The sequence below is a fragment of the Bufo gargarizans genome, chromosome 1 (assembly GCF_014858855.1).
Source record: "Bufo gargarizans isolate SCDJY-AF-19 chromosome 1, ASM1485885v1, whole genome shotgun sequence".
In the NCBI taxonomy this organism is placed as follows: Eukaryota; Metazoa; Chordata; class Amphibia; order Anura; family Bufonidae; genus Bufo; species Bufo gargarizans.
In genome coordinates, this window is record NC_058080.1 from 703,845,498 (window position 1) to 703,865,682 (window position 20,185).

Sequence of the window (20,185 nt, forward strand, 5' to 3'; positions counted from 1 at the left end):
AAAATTAAAAAAAATAATACACTTATACTTACCTCCAGCAATGTGTCCCTCGCTATACGGCTCAGGCGACGCGATGACGTCATCGCGCCGCCTGCACCGGCCTGAGCTCTGATAGGCTGCCAGCACTAAGCCGGCAGCCTATCAGAGGAACAGGAGGGGACACACCTCTCCCTCCTCTGCCGCAGCACAGGCATCTGTATTGCCGTCCTGAGGACGGCAATACAGATGACTATGGAGATGAGCGCTTCCGCAATGGAGGCGCTCATCTCCTGCTCTGCCCTGCCGCCGGCCGCGGCCGCCCCCACTTGTCACCAGGGCCGCGGCCTTGCGGCACTCAGGCTTGCCGGCCCAACGGGAAATTTCCCGCTATCCCGGCAGGCCAGTCCGGCCCTGCGCTCTGCGCCTTTCGGGTGACAGCGCTGGGGTGCGGGGCACCCACTGCACCCCGTGTAGGATCGGCCCTGAATACAAGTATTCATTACTTTATTTATCGTAGCTGAAACCCCGTCCCAGTACTGTCAATGTCTGGGTCTTGTCTGATCTTGCATAGTAGGGTTTCCATTACTATGACAAAAAAGGGACGGGGAGAGGGGGTATCCCTGTCTAGTGCCATTGGATATGGCAAAGGCAGGTGAAAGAGTACCGTTGACTTTGACCCTGGCAGAGGGGGACGAGTACAAGGAGAAGATAGCCGCAATAAACTGAAGCCAAATTTCGACAGGGCCGCAGACATATACTGCCAGCTAACCCTGTCAAAGGCCTTTTCCGCGTCGTTCCTTGTTCCCCTGTCTGCCAGAGACAAACCCAACTTGCTCCCTATGGATGATGTCTGGGAGGATCTGCTGTATCCGCTGAGCCAAGATCTTAGCCCACCATTTTACGTCCGTATTAAGGAGGGAGATTGGGCGATAACTACCACAGTTTAGGGGGTCTTTGTTCTCTTTATGAATAATCGTAATGTGGGCCGATAGCGATTGGGGAGGGAGTTGGCCTCCGTTCAGAAGGTGATTACACATGGAGCGGAAGTGGGGGACTAGGATATCTTGAAAATTTTTATAGTACGTAATGGGGAAGCCGTCAGGTCCAGGGCTCTTCCCTGAGGAAATAGGGGCCAGTACTTTCCGCGCTTCAGAGTCTGTAATTAGGGCTACTAGATGAGTAGCCTGGGCCTGGGTGATATTAGGGAGATGTAGGGAGGAGAGGAATTTTTCCGTGGCATCCGTGAGGGTGTTAAGTGACTGATTCGAGGGGGGTGGAAGATTGTAGAGCTCCGTATAAAAGGTGCTAAAGGCCTTCGCAATGTCAGGGGTGGACTTCAGGTGGGTTCCTTTAGCATCTTTGATAGCAGAGATAAAAGAGTCTGAGTATTGTTTTTTAACTAGCGCTGCCATAAAGTTTGTTCCCTTTATCGCCATGAGCGTATGATTTAAACCTGGAGCGTAGGAGCAGTTTGGCCGACGTTACATTTAGTAAGTTCTTAAGCTTAGTTCTTGCGTCATTGAGTTCAGTGGCACAACTAAGTGCCTGGGATTGTTTGTGCGTAAGCTCGAGCGTCTCAATTTGGGACAAAAGGGCAGCAATGGCTTAAGAGCGCTGGTTTTTAACACAGGAGCCGAGGGCGATAAGTTCACCACGGATCACTGCTTTATGGGTTTCCCAGACAATGGGTGGAGAAGGAGGTGTGTGGCCTGCATTGTTCCGCTGACAAGTCCGCCACCCGCTGCCCCATGCTGCGCAGATCTACCTTGATCTCTGCTAGGTCTTGTCGCAGTTGAGCCAGAGCGGAGTCCAGGACCTCCCGAAGTGCCTTCTTTGAAAGTGTTCCACTCCGTTTTCGGGCTCTGTAGTCTGAGATATCAGAAGCGCTTCCTGCTTCAGAATATTCTTCTCCCTCAGAATGCTGAGATGCAGCCGGTGCCATCTTGGGAGTCTCAGCCACATGGGTCTTGGGCTGCTTTTTCAGGTATTGCTCCATATCTGGCTGTTTGGAGCGGACCTGGGTGGGTTCTGCAGGGTCCTTGGTGCGATCTCTCCCCACTTTGCCCATTTGATGGGGTTAATCACCAGCTAGTTGGAGGAGCTCAGCAACAGGCAGCCATTCAGCAAGGCGGCCAAGCTCTTCCCCAGTATTTATATTCTTGTACATAGGAGCAGTATTATAGTAGTTATATTCTTGTACACAGGAGGCAGTATTATAGTAGTTATATTCTTGTACATAGGAGCAGTATTATAGTAGTTATATTCTTGTACATAGGAGCAGTATTATAGTAGTTATATTCTTGTACATAGAAGGTAGTATTCTAGTAGTTATATTCTTGTACATAGAAGGTAGTATTATAGTAATTATATTCTTGTACACAGGAGGCAGTATTATAGTAGTTATATTCTTGTACATAGGAGCAGTATTATAGTAGTTATATTCTTGTACATAGGAGCAGTATTATAGTAGTTATATTCTTGTACATAGGAGCAGTATTATAGTAGTTATATTCTTGTACATAGGAGCAGTATTATAGTAGTTATATTCTTATACATAGGAGGCAGTATTATAGTAGTTATATTCTTGTACATAGGAGCAGTATTATAGTAGTTATATTCTTGTACACAGGAGGCAGTATTATAGTAGTTATAGTCTTGTACATAGGAGGCAGTATTATAGTAGTTATATTCTTGTACACAGGAGGCAGTATTATAGTAGTTATAGTCTTGTACATAGGAGCAGTATTATAGTAGTTATATTCTTGTACATAGGAGCAGTATTATAGTAGTTATATTCTTATACATAGGAGCAGTATTATAGTAGTTATATTTTTGTACATAGGAGACAGTATTATAGTAGTTATATTCCTGTACATATGAGGCAGTATTATAGTAGTTATATTCCTGTACATAGGAGGCAGTATTATAGTAGTTATATTCTTGTACATAGGAGACAGTATTATAGTAGTTATATTCCTGTACATAGGAGGCAGTATTACAGTAGTTATATTCCTGTACATAGGAGACAGTAATTTGGTAGTTATGAATGTGCCACAACAGTATTTGACCAGAAGACAATTCTCTTTCTCTGACAGAGGCTCTGTTTAATTACTGCCAAGGAAACTTCACTGTGACAGGTCCTTTGGAAACAGCCAGCATATTTGCCACCTACCCGCAGCCTTACCTGTCTATAGGTGGTGGCTTTCTAGATCAAGTGAGTGAATAACCCATTAGTTAATTATATTTACTACATTCATTTTATGCAAATAGACTACAATTTATGGTCCAATTATGTGATGTAATGTAATGCCGGAATGCAGCCTCTACCAGTAGGCAAAATACAGTATATTGATCTAAATAGAGATACCTCATACTGCAGTCCCATCCAAATCTGCATCTACAATCTGTTATTTTTCACTCTAAGTCCTATAGCACTGTTCTTAAAAACACCCCCTAGAACCTTAGATCTTAGAAGGCCTATTATTCCCTGCTTGTACTATCCACTATATAGAAAAACGCATTAGGACACCTACACATTACACCCGCAGGAGCTTTTATGACTTCCCATTCTAAATCCATAGGCATTAATGTGGAGTCCGCAATGCCCCCCTCCCCCCAGGAGCGTATTAAGTGCATGAAAGGCCCGGGGCTGTCTACCCAACTTGGGCCCCTCCCTCCATTTTAGTTTATTTTATTTTTTGTAAGAGGCTGCGGTGCTTCATGAGCGCCACAGTCTCTTCCTAGGCCATATGACATCTTCAGACTAAAAATACCCTAAATTACCCCAAATTGGGTCCTAAACTGAAAAATTTGGTCGCCAAATTTAAAATACATATAATTATAATAAAAAAGACATGGAGGAGAATATAGCACGACATTCCTCTTACATCCAGTGACATCTCCTGTCATGTAGACCTTCTCTTTCCTCTTCTCCTCCATTTGACCCAGACCACCATGGCAAATTCTTTCAGCCACATCTCATCTCTACAGTTTGTAACACAGACACGTTAGATTTCTCAATTTTTCCATTAACCTCCCCATCCTGGTGTCCCCACAGTGTCCTCCTGCTGCCACCCCCAATACTGTTCCCGTTGTGCCTCCCACTGCCCCAGGAACTATACTGCTGAAAAAAGTGACCCTAATAGACATAATTGGAGTTATTTATCAAACTGGTGTAAAGTAGAACTGGATTTCCAAAAGAGCAGTCAAAAATGAAAGGTGGAACCTGATTGGCTGCTATGGGCAACTAAGCCAGTTCTACTTTACACCAGTTTGATAAATTACCCCAAATGTTCCTATAGTGTCCACAGCAGCTATAATGTCCCCTAGAGACCCCCAGTAATAATACCACCCTCTATTGTGCTCCAGGCAATAATCCCTGTATAGTGTCCCCAAAAATAATAGAATTGCCCCTACAGTGCCTCCCCAATAGCAGCACCCCATATAGTAATTTCCACCACACTGCCCCCACATAGTAATCCCCCAATAGTAATTTCCCCCAAATTGCCCGCATATAGTAGTTTGCCCCCACACAGTAATTTCCTTTACATAGTAATTTCCCCCACACTGCCCAATATAGTAATTTTCCCCCACATAGCAATTCCCCAACGCTGTCCTCACATAGCAATTTACCCCACACAATAGTTTCCCCCACACTGCCCCCCACATAGTAATTTGCCCCCACACTGCCCCCCACATAGTAATTTGCCCCCACATAGTAATTTGCCCCCACACAGTAATTTGCCCCCACACTGCCCCCCCACATAGTAATTTGCCCCCACACTGCCCCCACATAGTAATTTGCCCCCACACTGCCCCCACATAGTAATTTGCCCCCACGTAGTAATTTGCCCCCACATAGTAATTTGCCCCCACACTGCCCCCACATAGTAATTTGCCCCCACACTGCCCCCCCACATAGTAATTTGCCCCCACACTGCCCCCCACATAGTAATTTGCCCCCACATAGTAATTTGCCCCCACACTGCTCCCACATATTAATTTGCCCCCACGTAGTAATTTGCCCCCACACTGCCCCCGCATAGTAATTTCCCCCACACTGCCCACATATAGTAATTTCCCCCACACTGCCCACATATAGTAATTTGCCCCCACACTGCCCCATATAGTAATTTGCCCCCACACTGCCCCCACATAGTAATTTGCCCCCACATAATAGTCCCTCACATAATAATTTGGCCCCACACAGCCTTCACATTCGCCTTCCCTCGATGTACTTGATGTCACTACCGCATAGGCCTCAGGCCTACTATGGCGGTGATCGGCGATGGGACAGGGAGCTATGCGCTCCCGTGCCCCTGCCGCAGTATGTGGGCATTCGGGTAGGCGTTGGGCCCCCCAGCGGTGCTGAGCCCGGGGCTGCCGACCCGAACGTCCCTATTGTAATCCACCACTGCCCCCTCCCTTTTGCAGCAAAAAATGTTTTCGCTCCTCTGGAAACGCTTTCTACAAGATTTTGGAGGAAGTCTGTGGGGATTTATGACCATTCATCCTGAAGAGCATTTGTGAGGTCAGGCACTGATGTTGGAGGAGAGGACCTGGCTCTCAGTCTCTGTCTTCATCTCAAAGGTGTTGGTGGCGGTTGAGGTCAGGGCTCTGTGCAAACAGACAAGGTCTTCAACACCAAACTCACACAACCATGCCTTTATAGACTTTGCTTTGCACGTTCCAGAAAAGGGACATTCCCAAACTGCTCCCACAAAAGTGGAAGCATACAATTATCCAAAATGTCCTAGTATGCTAAAACATTAAGACCTCCTTCACTGGAACTAAAAGGCCTAGACCGACCCTGTAAGAACACCCCCATAGCATTATCCCTCCTCTGGCATTCACCAAACCCAGACTCATCCATCAGACCAACAGATATAGGATCATGATTCATCACAGCACAGAACACATTTCCACTAGTCCAGAGTTCAGACACTTGGCATTGTGCTTGGTGATGTAAGGCTTGCATGCACCTGCTCGGCCAAAGGAAACCCGTGCCATGAAGCTGCTGGCACAGCACAGTTTGCTGATGTGAATTCCAGAGGATGCATGGACTTTGCAATTATGGAGTCAGCAGAGCGTTGGTGACTTTTACGCATTATGCTCCTAAGCACTTGGTGACGCCGCTCTGTAACTTTACACGGTCTCCACTTCATGGCTGAGTTGTTCTGGTTCCTAAACATTTCTACTTTAAAATAATATCATTGATAGTTGATGGTGGGAAATCTAGGAGGGACGGAATTTCATGAACTTTTTTACAGGACTACGCTGGATTTCAATCAGCTCTTTACAATGAGCCATTCTTTCACAAGTGTTTGTAAAGGCAGGGTGCGCGGCTAGAGGCTGGATTTTATACACCTGTGCCAATGGGACTGAATATAGAGGTGTGTCCCAGTACTTTTCTCCATCTAGTGTACACTACCAGCCACATCCAGAGCCGAGGGCACATTCTTATTTGCCACTTGAAATCCTCTAGTTCTGTTTAATAAGGTTTTCCCCCTTCCTAAAATTTATGCTGAGACTGCCATGAATTAGCAGGGGCAGAGGTCAGATTGTGCAGCCTGAGAGGCAACAGGAGAACTTTGAATGAGGCTCTGGATGTGAGTGGATTGTAGATTAGTATTGTCAGGGGGTCGGTAATCTTCTAACTGTTGTGTTTGCAGGTGATTGGCACAGGAGCCCTGCTGCTCTGTATCCTGGCCATAAATGATAAGAAAAACTTTGGCGCTCTGGATGGGACACAATCTGTGGTTGTCGGTCTCCTGGTTACAGTGGTTGGGATGTCTATGGGCATGAATTCGGGATATGCTATCAACCCCGCCAGGGATTTGGGGCCACGTCTCTTCACTGCAGCTGCCGGATGGGGAGTAGAAGTGTTCAGGTAAAATCTAAGCTACTGTTGTTTGGTAATAGATGTAGCAGTGCCCAAAAACAACTCAGCTCTGCTACACCTATGAATGTCCATCCTCAGCATATGAATGCTAGCAAGAGCAGAGCTTTTATACCCACAATTTGAATCACATAGGATTTAAAGGGGTTATCCAGGACTAGGAAAAAATGTCTGCACCACACCTATCCACAGGTTGGTTGTAGTATTACAGCTCGCCCCCATTCACTTTAATGGAGCTGAGCGGCAATAACAGATACCACCCATGGACAGGTGTAGGGCTGTTTTTTTGGGGGGGAATAAAGCAGGCATGTGTTTCTATTCCTGGACAATCCCTTTAAATAAATGCTGTTGGTGCCGTGGTCAGGCCAGGATCCGGCTCAGAACTGCACCTGTATTACACTTAGGTGTAAATCTCCACAGTGATCTACACAAATTACAGCCATTAAAGGGAAGGTCCACCTTAACAACCATTTTTTAAAGCTCCAGTGCATCTAAAATGACTAAAGAAGCCGTTCTGCATGTAGTCTCGTTTTGTGTTTACAGCTCCCATGCCGAGCGATATAGTTCAATAGTAACAGACAATCAACAAACTGCAAAGCCCAATTGCCAACCATGGTTCTTGCTAAACTACCAAATGTATATTCATAAGCATTAGGGGGCACACAGGGGTGCACAGGAGCTGTAGAAACAAAACAGTGTTTTTTTTTTTCTCTTTAAGGCCCCTTTCACACGGGCGAGTATTCCGCGCGGATGCGATGCGTGAGGTGAACGCATTGCACCCGCACTGAATCCCGACCCATTCATTTCTATGGGGCTGTTCACATGAGCGGCGATTTTCACGCAGCATGCTCTATTTTGTGCGTTTTTCACGTAAACGCAGGCCCCATAGAAATGAATGGGGTTGCGTGAAAATCGCAAGCAAGTGCGGATGCGGTGCGATTTTCACGCACGGTTGCTAGGAGACGATCGGGATGGAGACCCGATCATTATTATTTTCCCTTATAACATGGTTATAAGGGAAAATAATAGCATTCTGAATATAGAATGCATAGTAAAATAGCGCTGGAGGGGTTAAAAAATAAATAAATAAAATTTAACTCACCTTAGTCCATTTGATCGCGCTGCCCGGCATCTCGCCTGTCTCCTTTGCTGAACAGGACCTGTGGTGATGTCACTCCAGTCATCACATGTTCCATCACATGATCTTTTTACCATGGTGATGGATCATGTGATGGAACATGTGATGACCGAAGTGACGTCACCACAGGTCCTGTTCAGCAAAGGAGACAGACGAGATGCCGGGCAGCGCGATCAAGTGGACTAAGGTGAGTTAAATAGTTTTTTATTTTTTTTAACCCCTCCAGCGCTATTGTACTATGCATTCTGTATTCAGAATGCTATTATTTTCCCTTATAACCATGTTATAAGGGGAAATAATGCAATCTACAGAACACCGATCCCAAGCCCGAACTTCTGTGAAGAAGTTCGGGTTTGGGTACCAAACATGCGTGGTTTTTCTCACGTGAGTGCAAAACGCATTACAATGTTTTGCACTCGCACGGAAAAATCGCGGGTGTTCCCGCAACGCACCCGCACATTTTCCCGCAACGCCCGTGTGAAAGAGGCCTAAGGGTACGTTTTTGTTTTCCGGCATAGAGTTCCGTCACAGGGGCTCTATGCCGGAAAAAAAAACCTGATCAGTTTTATCCCCATGCATTCTGAATGGAGAGCAATCTGTTCAGAATGCATCAGTTTAGTCCCTTTTACGTTTTTGGACGGAGAAAATACCGTAGCATGCTGCAGTTTTATCTCCGGCCAAAAAAATACTGAACACTTGCATTCGGATCTGGCATTCATTTACATTGAAGTGTATTAGTGCCGGATCCGGCATTAAGTGTTCCAGCAAAATGGATCCGGCTTTTCGCAGACCTTTTAAAAATGCAAAAAAAAAATTGCTGCTCATTTCAGCCCTATCGCCTCACCTAGTTTATCGACCCTGCTCTCGTGACCAAACGGCCCTGCTACCAGCAGCACTTGGGGCTCATGGTGTCATATACCAACCCTTTCTCAATCTGTACTGCAACATGTTTCATTAAAGGAATCTGTCACATAGATTTTTTAATTACTGGTCAATATGATTTTTTTTGTTCATTTTTTTTTATCTTCTGGCAGATTTTTATCTTGCCTGACCTAGTGTTAACAGCATTCATTAACCTCTATGAGACAGCGCTGTGGGCATGCTCTGTGAGGTCATTGTGCAGGGAGGGGGAGTAGCTGAGCTCTGATCATCACCTACTGTCAATGGTGGATGCGGTAATTTAAAAACAGGTGATAGGTTTGATGATTAGGGAAGAGCTATCCCAACGTTTTCAGGGTTCGGGTTCGGGTTCTGGTGGAATTCCATTATGGATTTTGTTATCACGGAATATAACAGAATTCTATGGCAGAATGCAAAACGGAAGCCTTTAAGAGGCATGGTCAAGCATAATGGATCCGTTATGCTGCCCATAGACTTCTATTATGATGGATCAAAACTGGAACGCCTCTTAAATTCCGTTATATTCCATGATAACGGAATCCATAACGGAATTCCACCAGAACCCGTACGTGATGATCATGAGATGACTGCTGAGAAGTGAACTTTGCAGAACTGGAAGTGCTGTGAAAACGGCAAGATTTTGGGATTTTCACCTATAGTGACATGAAAAGTTAAAATAAAAAGTCATCAAAAATTCCTTTAAGATTGTACTGAACATAAAAAACTTTATTTTAACCATAGGTTATTTTCTGTTGACACAATCCCTTTCAGCCATATAACACAGTATAATATCATACAATTAATGACAAAATAGTAACATAAGAACATATTGGAGCACCGTGATAACACTGCCTGGCTAAAGTTCCCCTTAGTAAATCATGACTTTGCATTGTGTTTATTGGGTAGTTAATAACAATTACCTGAGTTCACGCCATGACAGATATTACACAGCTGACACACGGCCGAAGGATAAGGAGCAGCGGCGCCTGCACGATGCGTGGTCCCATGAATCTGTGGTCACGCCTGCGTTATCAGACATGTATGATTAGACTCTGCCAGCAAAATATTGTGTTTCCATTTACTAGAGAAGGGTTGACATAGATTTACTTTAAGGAGCTATAATCGAGTCTTATACGATCCTACATGAAATCAGACTGAGATAAGGCGCGTCTGATAGTAGAGGCGTATGCACAGAGATATCGCTGCAACCTAGGAAGACTGGAGGCCAAAAATATTTGCGGCAAATATCCTATCAGGTGATTCATTTTTGGGATTCTGACTTCAGATTTGCAGACTATTAACATGGAGAGGTAGGACTGAAGGGGGGGCATAGAAATGTATGAAGATCAATACAACGTGATCAGTGATGGCCAGTTCGCCGAGTTCGCCCGTCAACACATGCGGGCTGCCATCTTAACTCACAAGCCCAGCGATGCACAGGTAAGCCCTTACCTGTGCCTGTGCCGCGAGACTGTCTGAAACAAATGCGGTCACCGGGAGCAGGCAGTTCTGAGAACAGCCCAATGAAGGCCCCCGGCGGCTGTTCTCAGAACTGCCTGCTCCCGGTGACCGCATTTGATTTCAGACCGGCTCGCGGCACAGGCACAGGTAAGGGCTTACCTGTGCATCGCCGGACTTGGGAGTTAAGATGGCAGCCCGCATGTGTTTGGGGGGCGAACACGGCGAACTGGCCATCACTAAACAAGAATACACAAGATGAAAAAAGATTGAGGTTCCACAGTGGTTGATACTTTTTAATGGCTAACTGAAAAGATGATGACACAATTGTGAGCTTTCGAGGCTACATGGGCCTTTTCATCAGGCGTCTCTTACAGTGTCTGAAGATTCACATATTTATACATCAAAGTACATAGGAATAAAGCAGATCAGTATGATGGAGGAGGAAACAAATAGTTGTAACAGTAAATTGTTGGAGCAATTATAGACAAGAAGTGTGAACGTTTTATTGTCTTCAAATTGATGTTCTGTCCATGAATGCAATGAACCCAAGAGATCTGAGGGCCACATTCCTTAAGAGATATAGACGGACATAAATCCATGAGACACATTTGTAACGACCAGGCCGCAGGGGCAACACTTGAAGGTATGGTGGTCCGATGGGGGTAGTAGTTTATTTACTCACGGTTAGCAGAGCCTCCCTGGGCCGGCGTACAGTGATGGGGAAGACGGCACTAAATTCTCCGGGGCACTCTCTATTGCAGGGAACACCAGCCAGATAGAAGTGGAGGTGCCCTTGATGCTATAGGTGTTTAAGGTGCTTTGGTGGCTGGGCCCCTGTGTCCGTGACGCCAGCACCGTAAGGTGCAAATGTTGAGTGTAGTAGTAGAAATGATGAGGAGTCGGTTGTAATCAAACAGTTGAACATTTACTGAATCAATTGTCGTCAGGTAGTCAGTACATTTGTATGGCTTGAGTGATGACTCAGAAATAGGTTCAGTAGTATTCCTTTTATCAGGTTTAGGCAATTGCCAGTTAGGGAGTTCTCTAGTACTTTAGCTTTACAGGCGAAGAATAATTAGATTTACTTTAAGTCCACTTTCCATAGCACTCAGGTACTAAATATACAGTTTTCTACTTATCTTGAGCTTTCCAATAAGGGCGTTTCTCCCTCGTGGCAGGCAAACTCTCTGCAACATTATTTGCAGGATGCTCTCCTGAAGTATTCAGGTTCACTATATCCCAGAAGGCTTCTAGGGAATAAGGACAACTTGGCGCCTTGGTCATCCGGCTGTGTCCAGGAACTTGGAAAGTTACTCTTGGTCACTTATGCTTGTGAAGTCCATAGGCCAGACTCAGCTCTAACCTTCACTAGGCTTGCTTCATATTTAGACATAGACTTACTGTCCAGTGCAAAGCTGCTGTAACTACTCTTAGTTTGTCCTCTTCAGGAGGGATCAGGTCCCAGAGGAAAGAAATTGTAACTACATTGTTTCTCACCCTGCAAACACTTGCTTTCCTCTCTCACTACAATATACTACACTGGAATGCCCCTGAGCTAGACACACCCCAAGCTATATAAATGAGTGGTGCCAGCACCACCTAGGGGCGAATGGGTGCAATGACAATGCCAGCCTGATAATAGGAAATACCATACATTGATAATAAACAGATATTTAAATTGTCCCTTTTAGGCTACATGCACACAACTGTATGTGTTTTGGGTCCGCAAATTGCAGATCCCCCAACAAAACGGATGACGTTCCGTATGGCATCCGTCTTTTTGGCGGATCCATTGTAATAATGCCTATCCTTGTCCGCAAACTAGAAAAAAATAGGATATGCACTATTTTTTTGGCGGAGCAACAGAACGGACATACTGATGTGGATAGCACACGGTGTCCGCATCCTATCTGCAAAAAAAACGGAACGGACACAGAAACAAAATACGGTGGTGTGCATGAGGCCTAAAACACATATGTGGGACGCTGCACATTCATTCCTGATCTGAGTGTGTCAAAGGTTATCATGAACTTGTATTCCCATATTCTCCTGTCCCTCTGTGTCTTGAAATTCCCCTTTAATATCAATACTTTCATGACTGTAATGTTTTGGTCATGGTTGCAAAAGTGTTTAGGTACGGGCAGATCTTACCTTTCTTCTTTTATTGTGTGGTGATGAGAGTTCCTTCTTGATCTTAGTTTTTGGCCAGTTTCACCGACATAGAGATTTCCAGCAGGACATTTTGTACTTACAATCAAATAGGCCACGTTTGACGTGGTGCTGGGGAACGTACCTGGGATCTTGAAGTCCTGATCTGTATTTGGGACCTGCACCTTGTTCGTGGTCATTATGTATGGACAGGTCTTACATCTGGTCTGTTTTCATGGGAATGTTCCTGTTGTTGTTGGAGAGGACAGTGAGCTTCTGACAGGAGTTGGGGTCCAGAAATATGGATTTCAAACGGCCATCTTTTTGTAGCATTGGATTTAGTCTCCGAGCAACCCTTCTTAGAATTTCCAGACTTGGGTTGTAGGTGACTACTAGAGGTACCTGATTATTTTCTTGATTTGCTTTGTATTTTAAGAGCTCACTGTGAACTTGCCATGAACACACTATGCATGCTTGACTGTTTTCTGAATGGGAGAGAGGAGTAAGACACCTCTAGTGGTACGGTATTATCACAAGAACAAAAAGATTAGGCATGGTGAAATCAAACAGCCCGATCTTGCAGTTAGACAGAGTCTGGACACCACTAAGCACTATAGGCGGTCCTGCCCAAATTGGCAGTTTCGGCTGATATACATCTAGTGGATCGTCAACTTTGGAGTAAATGCAGATGAATGATTTTTAAGTCTGGGTCCCGTCTGACTTTAAATCGTGGAGCAGCCAGACTGAACACTAAAGGTAGGTTCACACTGAGTTTTTTGGAGGTTTTGAGGCAGGTTTTTCAGCCAAAGCCAGAAATGGATTAAAAAGGAAATGGAAATATAAAGCAAGGACTTATACAGCTGGATCCACTTCTGGCTTTGGCTGAAAAACCTGCAGGAAAATCTGCCTCAAAACCTCCTCCAAAAAACTCTGTGTGAACCTACCCTTATCCATTATAGTGAATGGGCACATTTACATGAGTAGACCTTCGGTCCATGGCAAGAAAATCTGAACATGCTCCATCCATCTCCAATATTCCTTCCGGCCGGCATTTGGCAGTGTTCTTCTGAATCCACCCTTACTTTTAAATCCTGTCTGACTGAAAGCTGCAGTATCACTTCGAGATGAGTCACTATTGCACAACCTGAAAACTGGGGCATTGCCTATGATCACTGTAAATGGTTTCACATTGTGACACTCCAATCACCAAAAATCCAAACCTGACAGTTTTTTGGTTGCATGTCACAAGTTGCCCTGTGCCGCCATACACTTCAATGTACCGTAAGTTCTATATGACCGTGGCTCAGTTGCGACATTTCTAGTAGGTGTTGCAAAGCTTAACTGCATGAGTTCCCAGCCTGAAAACACAGTCTAAGCCCCAGGGGCGTTGCTAGGGTCTTAAAAGATTCAGGGCCCAAGCCCCAATGAATATGGCCCAGTTCTCTAAGTTGACCCTCCCCCCGCACACCATATTTTCCTGTACTTGCTATACAGCAGCACATACTTGTCATATCCAGGACCTCCCAGGTAACAACTCCTCGGATGTAGATCTTCTCTGTCATCATCTTCTCCATTCGGTCCGGACACTTCTTTCAGCCGCGCCTCGTCTCTGCAGAGTGTGACACACGGACATCTTCGCTTCCTCACATTTTTATCATCATCCCCCAACCTAGAGCCACCACAGTGTTATCCTCCTGCTCGCTGTGCTCACCAATACCCCAAATACTATCCTGAAGAAAAATTAGTGCCCCCCATAGTAATAGTGCTCCTCATAGTCCCACCAATAATAATTCCCTTCTAGAATGCCCTCATTAGTAATACTGCCTCCTACAGTGCTCCCAACAGAGGTAATGCTCCCCAAGAATGCCCCCATTAGTAATACTGCCCCCTCCAGTATTAATAATACCCTCACAGAGCCCCCAGAGGAAATAAGGCCCCCTATAGTTGCCCCAGTGGTAATAAAGCGCTCTACAGACCCCTCAGTAGTAATAAGGCCCCCATAATGCTCTTAGTAGAAATAAGACAGATCTATAAGTCCCTCCTATGGAGCCCCCAGTAGTAATAAGAACGCCTATAATGTCCCCTGGATTTATAATACCCCTACAGTACCTCCAGTAATTATACTGCCCCCTACTGTTATAATGCTCTCCCTGAAGTGCCCCCAGTATTTATAATGCCCCCTGTAGTTATATTCCTCCCTCCACAATACAGTCCCATGTAAATAACATCACAGCATCTCTCCTGCCCCCTCCAAAATACAGTCCCATGTATAACATCACTCTCCTCCCTCCAGCCACTCCAATATACAGTCCCATGTAAATAACACTATTTCCCTCCCTCCGCCATAGAGTCTCATGTAAATAACATCACACCATTGCTCCAGCCCCCTCCAATATATAGTCCCATGTAAATAACATCACTTCCTTCCCAGCCGCCTTCAACATACAGTCCCATGTAAATAATATCATCCCTCCCCAGCCGCCTCCAACATGCAATCCCATGTAAACATCGCCCCCTCAACATTCAGTTCCATGTAAATAACATCACTCCCTCCCACAGCCGCCTCCAACATACAGTCCTATGTAAATAACATCCCGTTCTATATACAGCCCCTCCAAATTACAGTCCCATGTAAATAACATCACTTCCTTCCCAGCCGCCTTCAACATACAGTCCCATGTAAATAATATCACTCCTCCCCAGCCGCCGCCAACATGCAATCCCATGTAAACATCACCCTCTCAACATTCAGTTCCATGTAAATAACATCACTCCCTCCCACAGCCGCCTCCAACATACAGTCCTATGTAAATGACATCACTCCCTCCCACAGCCGCCATCAACATACAGTCCCATGTAAATAACATCACTCCCTCCCACAGCCGCCATCAACATACAGTCCTATGTAAATGACATCACTCCTTCCACAGCCGCCTCCAACATACAGTCCCATTTAAATAACATCACTCCCTCTCACAACCGCCATCAACATACATTCCTATGTAGATAACATCATCCCCTCCCACAGCCGCTTGGCTTCAACATACAGTCCCATGTAAATAACATCACCCTGCCCCAGCCCCCTCCAACATGCAGTCCTATATAAATAACATCACTCCCCCCACAGCCACCATCAACATACAGTCCCATGTAAATAACATCACTCCCTCCCCCAGCCCCCTCCAACATACAGTCCCATGTAAACATTACTCCCTCTAACATACAGTCCCACGTAAATAACATCAATCCCTCCTACAGCCACCATCAAAATACAGTCCCATGTAAATAACATCACCCCCTCCCCAGCCACCTCCAACACACAGTCCCATGTAAATAACATCCCTCCCTTCACTTCCCTCTCCTCATGTAGCAGACCTCACCACAGCTTCTTCCCCCAGGACTTCTCCTCTTCACTGCCGTCCTCTCCTGCAATGGTCACATGATGGTGACATCATCGCAGGTCCTTCTCAACCACTGCCTGTTTTACTGGTCACATGACCTGTGATGTCACCACAGGTCCTTCAGCTCTTCTAGTGCATTAGATTCAATTGTATTGCCGTCCTGAGTATGGCAATACAGTTGTATCTAGCTGGCAGGCAGGGCATTCGGGGCCTGGGACAAAACATCAGGGGCCCAGGCCCCGAATGTTTTAACCTAGCAACGCCCCTGCTAAGGCCTTATGCACACGACCGTCTCTGTATTGTGGTCTTCAAACTGGGGTCCGCAAAATATGGAGACCTTCTGTGTGCATTCTGCATTCTTCTCACTTCCATGACTCTGATTATTCTTATATGCAGTATGGACAAGAATATGACATGTTCTATAATTTGCAGAATGGAAATATGGATGTGAACAGCACAAGGATGGACCCATAAAAAAAAAGGGTCTGTATGCGATCCTCAAAAAATGTGGATTTAAAACAGATGCAAAATACAGTTGTGTGCATGAGGCTTTAAAGGGCATCTGTCAGCAGTTTTGTACCTATGACACTGGCTGACCTGTTACATGTGCGCTTAGCAGCTGAAAACATCTGTGTTGGTCCCATGTTCATTTGTGCCCCCATTGCTGAGAAAAATGATGTTTTATTATACGCAATGAACCTCTTGGAGCAACGGGGGCGTTGCCATTACACCTAGAGGCTCTGCTCTCTCGGCAACTGCTATGCACTCTGCATTTTGAGTAACAGAGCCAGGCGGTGTAAATGTGATCACGCCTGGCCCTGACTTCTCCTACAGTCTCGCGCTGCGCCGTGCACTTCAGTATCTGGCACAGGCTTATCTCCTTCAGTTCTCTTCTGCACGCCGAGTCTCTTTCCTGTACTGCGCCAGTGCCGGACACTGAAGTGCGTGGTGCAGCACAACATGTTGGAGAAGTCAAGGCCAAGCGTGATCACATTTACACCGCCTGGCTCTGTTACTCAAAGTGCAGAGGGTGTGGCAGTTGCTGAGAGATCAGAGCCTCTAGGTGTAACGGCAACGCCCTTGTTGCTCCAAGAGGTTCATTTGCATATATAAAAACTTAATTTCTTGCGGTGGGACTAAAACAGATGACTTCAGGTCTGCCAGTCTTATACAAAATGTTTCATACAAAACTGCTGACAGATGCTTTAAACAGCTGCACAGCTCCAGTGCTATAGAAGGTTGCAGACATACACTTGTCTGCTATTTAGCCCTTGCCTTATGCTGATTGCTAGAACTGGGGCCGGATAGGACTTTTTTGCCTTCCTCTGGATCAACACAGGATTATTGTAGGTCGGACTTGACAGACCTGTGTTTTTTTTCATCCTCATTCTCTGTGTGAGGGCTCATGCACACGACCGTATGTATTCTGCGGTCCGCAAAACACGGATCCGCATAAAATACGGATGATGTCCATGTGCATTCCGTATTTTGCGGAACAGAACAGCCGCCCCCTAATAGAACAGTCTTATCCTTGTCTGTAATGCGGACAATAATCGGACATGTTCTATTTTCTTTGCGCAACGGACATACGCATTTCTGGGTTTTTTTTTGCGAACAGACATGGAAACAGAAACAGAACAGACATGGAAACAAAATACGCTCATGTGCATGAGCCCTAACACAGAGTTCAGCAGCTTTATAATATACCTTTGTAAGAGCTCTGCTTTCTGCCAGTGAATAGAAACAGTCTTCTTCACCTCCAGACTGGCTGATAGTCCATCCGCCTCTTACAGCCATGACGCACTGTTACAAGACTTGCGAGTCGGTTGGACAGGTTTTAATTGAGAGTTACGTTAGGAGGAGCTGAAATGCAAAATATGGTGAAAAGTGGCAGAGCTTTTTAATTATGCAATAATCAAGCTAAATTTATATTGTTAACCCTGTCCGGGCTGAATCATGTAATCATATCATGCTTGTCGTGTCTTCCAGGGCTGGGAATTACTGGTGCTGGGTGCCAATTGTGGCCCCCATGGTGGGTGGCCTGACCGGAGCCTTCCTATATAAGCTGCTGGTGGGACTACATCTTCAGCCCAACGAGGAAGAGAAGAAGCTATGTGAGATGGAGAAAGGGAATCCAGAGATGGTGGCCACTGAATATATGTGACCCCTGGCCTAACCTTGTGACCACAGGACGTTAATACCGCGACGATGTGGCGTACTGTAATACAGGGAGGCAGTGTGCATACTGTGTAAATACAATCATCTTGAAGGAAGTTTTTCAATGCATTTCCCTAGGACATTCATCGTTAATTATTAGTTTTTTCAGTTTTTTTGAAAAGCTGGGTGACAACCAGTAGGGTCGTCATTACAGCTCCCGCCAGGGTTGTCACCCAACGGAAATAAGAATGGTTAAGTGGAATTATCTCTGACCAGAGACTTTTATTTACTGGAGAGTCCATCTCATGGAAATGCTTTTCAGTGCCTCTTCTCTCTTTCAAGCACTGGCCTCAAATGGGACTTTTGTTTAAAGTTGCAACGAGGAACGGCAGGGAAATTCTCCCTTTTTGTCACAAAGGACGACTATCACTCCATGGTTTATTTCAGTTTCATTGATGGGGAGACGCATGGAGCACAGTCCATACCGAGGACTATTTGCATCAGACTGACTTTTACCTACATATAACTGTAACATCATGAACTGTGTAAAATAGAATGTAATTACTGTATTGCGGTGGGATCCTGTGTGTGGGGGGCATGTGCTGCATTTCCTTCTCATATATATGTAATTCACCTTTATTGATTACAGTGTAGACAACATTCAGTCCCCTTTCATCCAGTTTACATATGGGATTAGGCGGAGGAAAAAGTTGAGACACTTTGTAAATACTTTACATTATCTATCTTGTCCTGATCCTGAGTTACATCCTGTATTATACTCCAGAGCTGCACTCACTATTCTGCTGGTGGAGTCACTGTGTACATACATTATATTACTTGTCCTGTACTGATCCTGAGTTACATCCTGTATTATACTCCAGAGCTGCACTCACTATTCTGCTGGTGCAGTCACTGTGTACATACATTACATTACTCATCCTGTACTGATCCTGAGTTACCTCCTGTATTATACTCCAGAGCTGCACTCACTATTCTGCAGGTGCAGTCACTGTGCACATACATTACATTACTTATCCTGTACTGATCCTGAGTTACATCCTGTAATATACTTCAGAGCTGCACTCACTATTCTGCAGGTGAAGTCACTGTGCACATACATAACTTATCTTTTACTGATCCTGAGTTACATCCTGTAATATACTTCAGAGCTGCACTCACTATTCTGCAGGTGAAGTCACTGTGCACATACATAACTTATCTTTTACTGATCCTGAGTTACATCCTGTATTATACTTCAGAGCTGCACTCACTATTCTGCAGGTGAAGTCACTGTGCACATACATTACTTATCTTTTACTGATCCTGAGTTACATCCTGTATTATACTTCAGAGCTGCACTCACTATTCTGCTGGTGGAGTCACTGTGTACATACATTACTTATCTTTTACTGATCCTGAGTTACATCCTGTATTATACTTCAGAGCTACAATCACAATTCTACTGGCTGTTCTTGAAAACAGTCAGCAAACTTGTCAATATCCCCTCCCAAACACTTTACTGTAGCTGAGGAACAGTTATTCTTTTTCTACTGTGTCTGGTGTAGAGACCACGGCTCCCAGACTGGTAATCACCGTACCAAGCCCTATGCAGACACTGAACACGCAGGGGATGCTGACAGACACAGTTACATATTAGGAGACATATTTCAAATGAGGAGCAACATGTTGTCACTCATGGACGTGCACAGAAATCATTGGACTCATAGCAAGAATTAGGGGATTCATGGCCGACCCATTTCCCCCATGGGCTGCATAGCTGCTGTGGGGTCTACGTGTATTAGGGGGACCCCACTGTTGTCAGTACATTTCAAGTTCTCTCTTTAGTCTGTGTTCACCTGTTCTGTTAACCTGGCGGTGTTAAGAACCTCCTTATATCTGACGGAAAGAATAGCGCAGCACGCAGCACTATGCTTCCTATCAAAATGATGGACACCTGACGGAGCCCATCATAAGTCAACTGGGTTCATCAAGCGCCGGTGTCAGTCATGTGATGGATTCGACGCTCCATTATTTCCATGTGAACAGAGCCTAAGGCTAGAATTGCATTCTGCATCTACGCAGTTGATACAACAGTAACAGCTC

General features: G+C 45.2%; 1 protein-coding gene across 1 annotated transcript in view; it reads left to right on the forward strand.

Moving 5' to 3' along the window:
• LOC122924823 (aquaporin-7-like) overlaps window positions 1-18,947 on the forward strand; it is a 59,636-nt gene extending 40,689 nt beyond the window's left edge. Inside the window, exons 4-6 of the mRNA XM_044276291.1 lie at window positions 3,075-3,193; window positions 6,651-6,868; window positions 17,915-18,947. Coding sequence (XP_044132226.1) covers window positions 3,075-3,193; window positions 6,651-6,868; window positions 17,915-18,089 — 512 coding nt within the window. The 3' untranslated portion in view covers window positions 18,090-18,947. The remainder of the gene's footprint in view (window positions 1-3,074; window positions 3,194-6,650; window positions 6,869-17,914) is intronic.
• The last annotated feature ends 1,238 nt before the right edge of the window (window positions 18,948-20,185 follow it).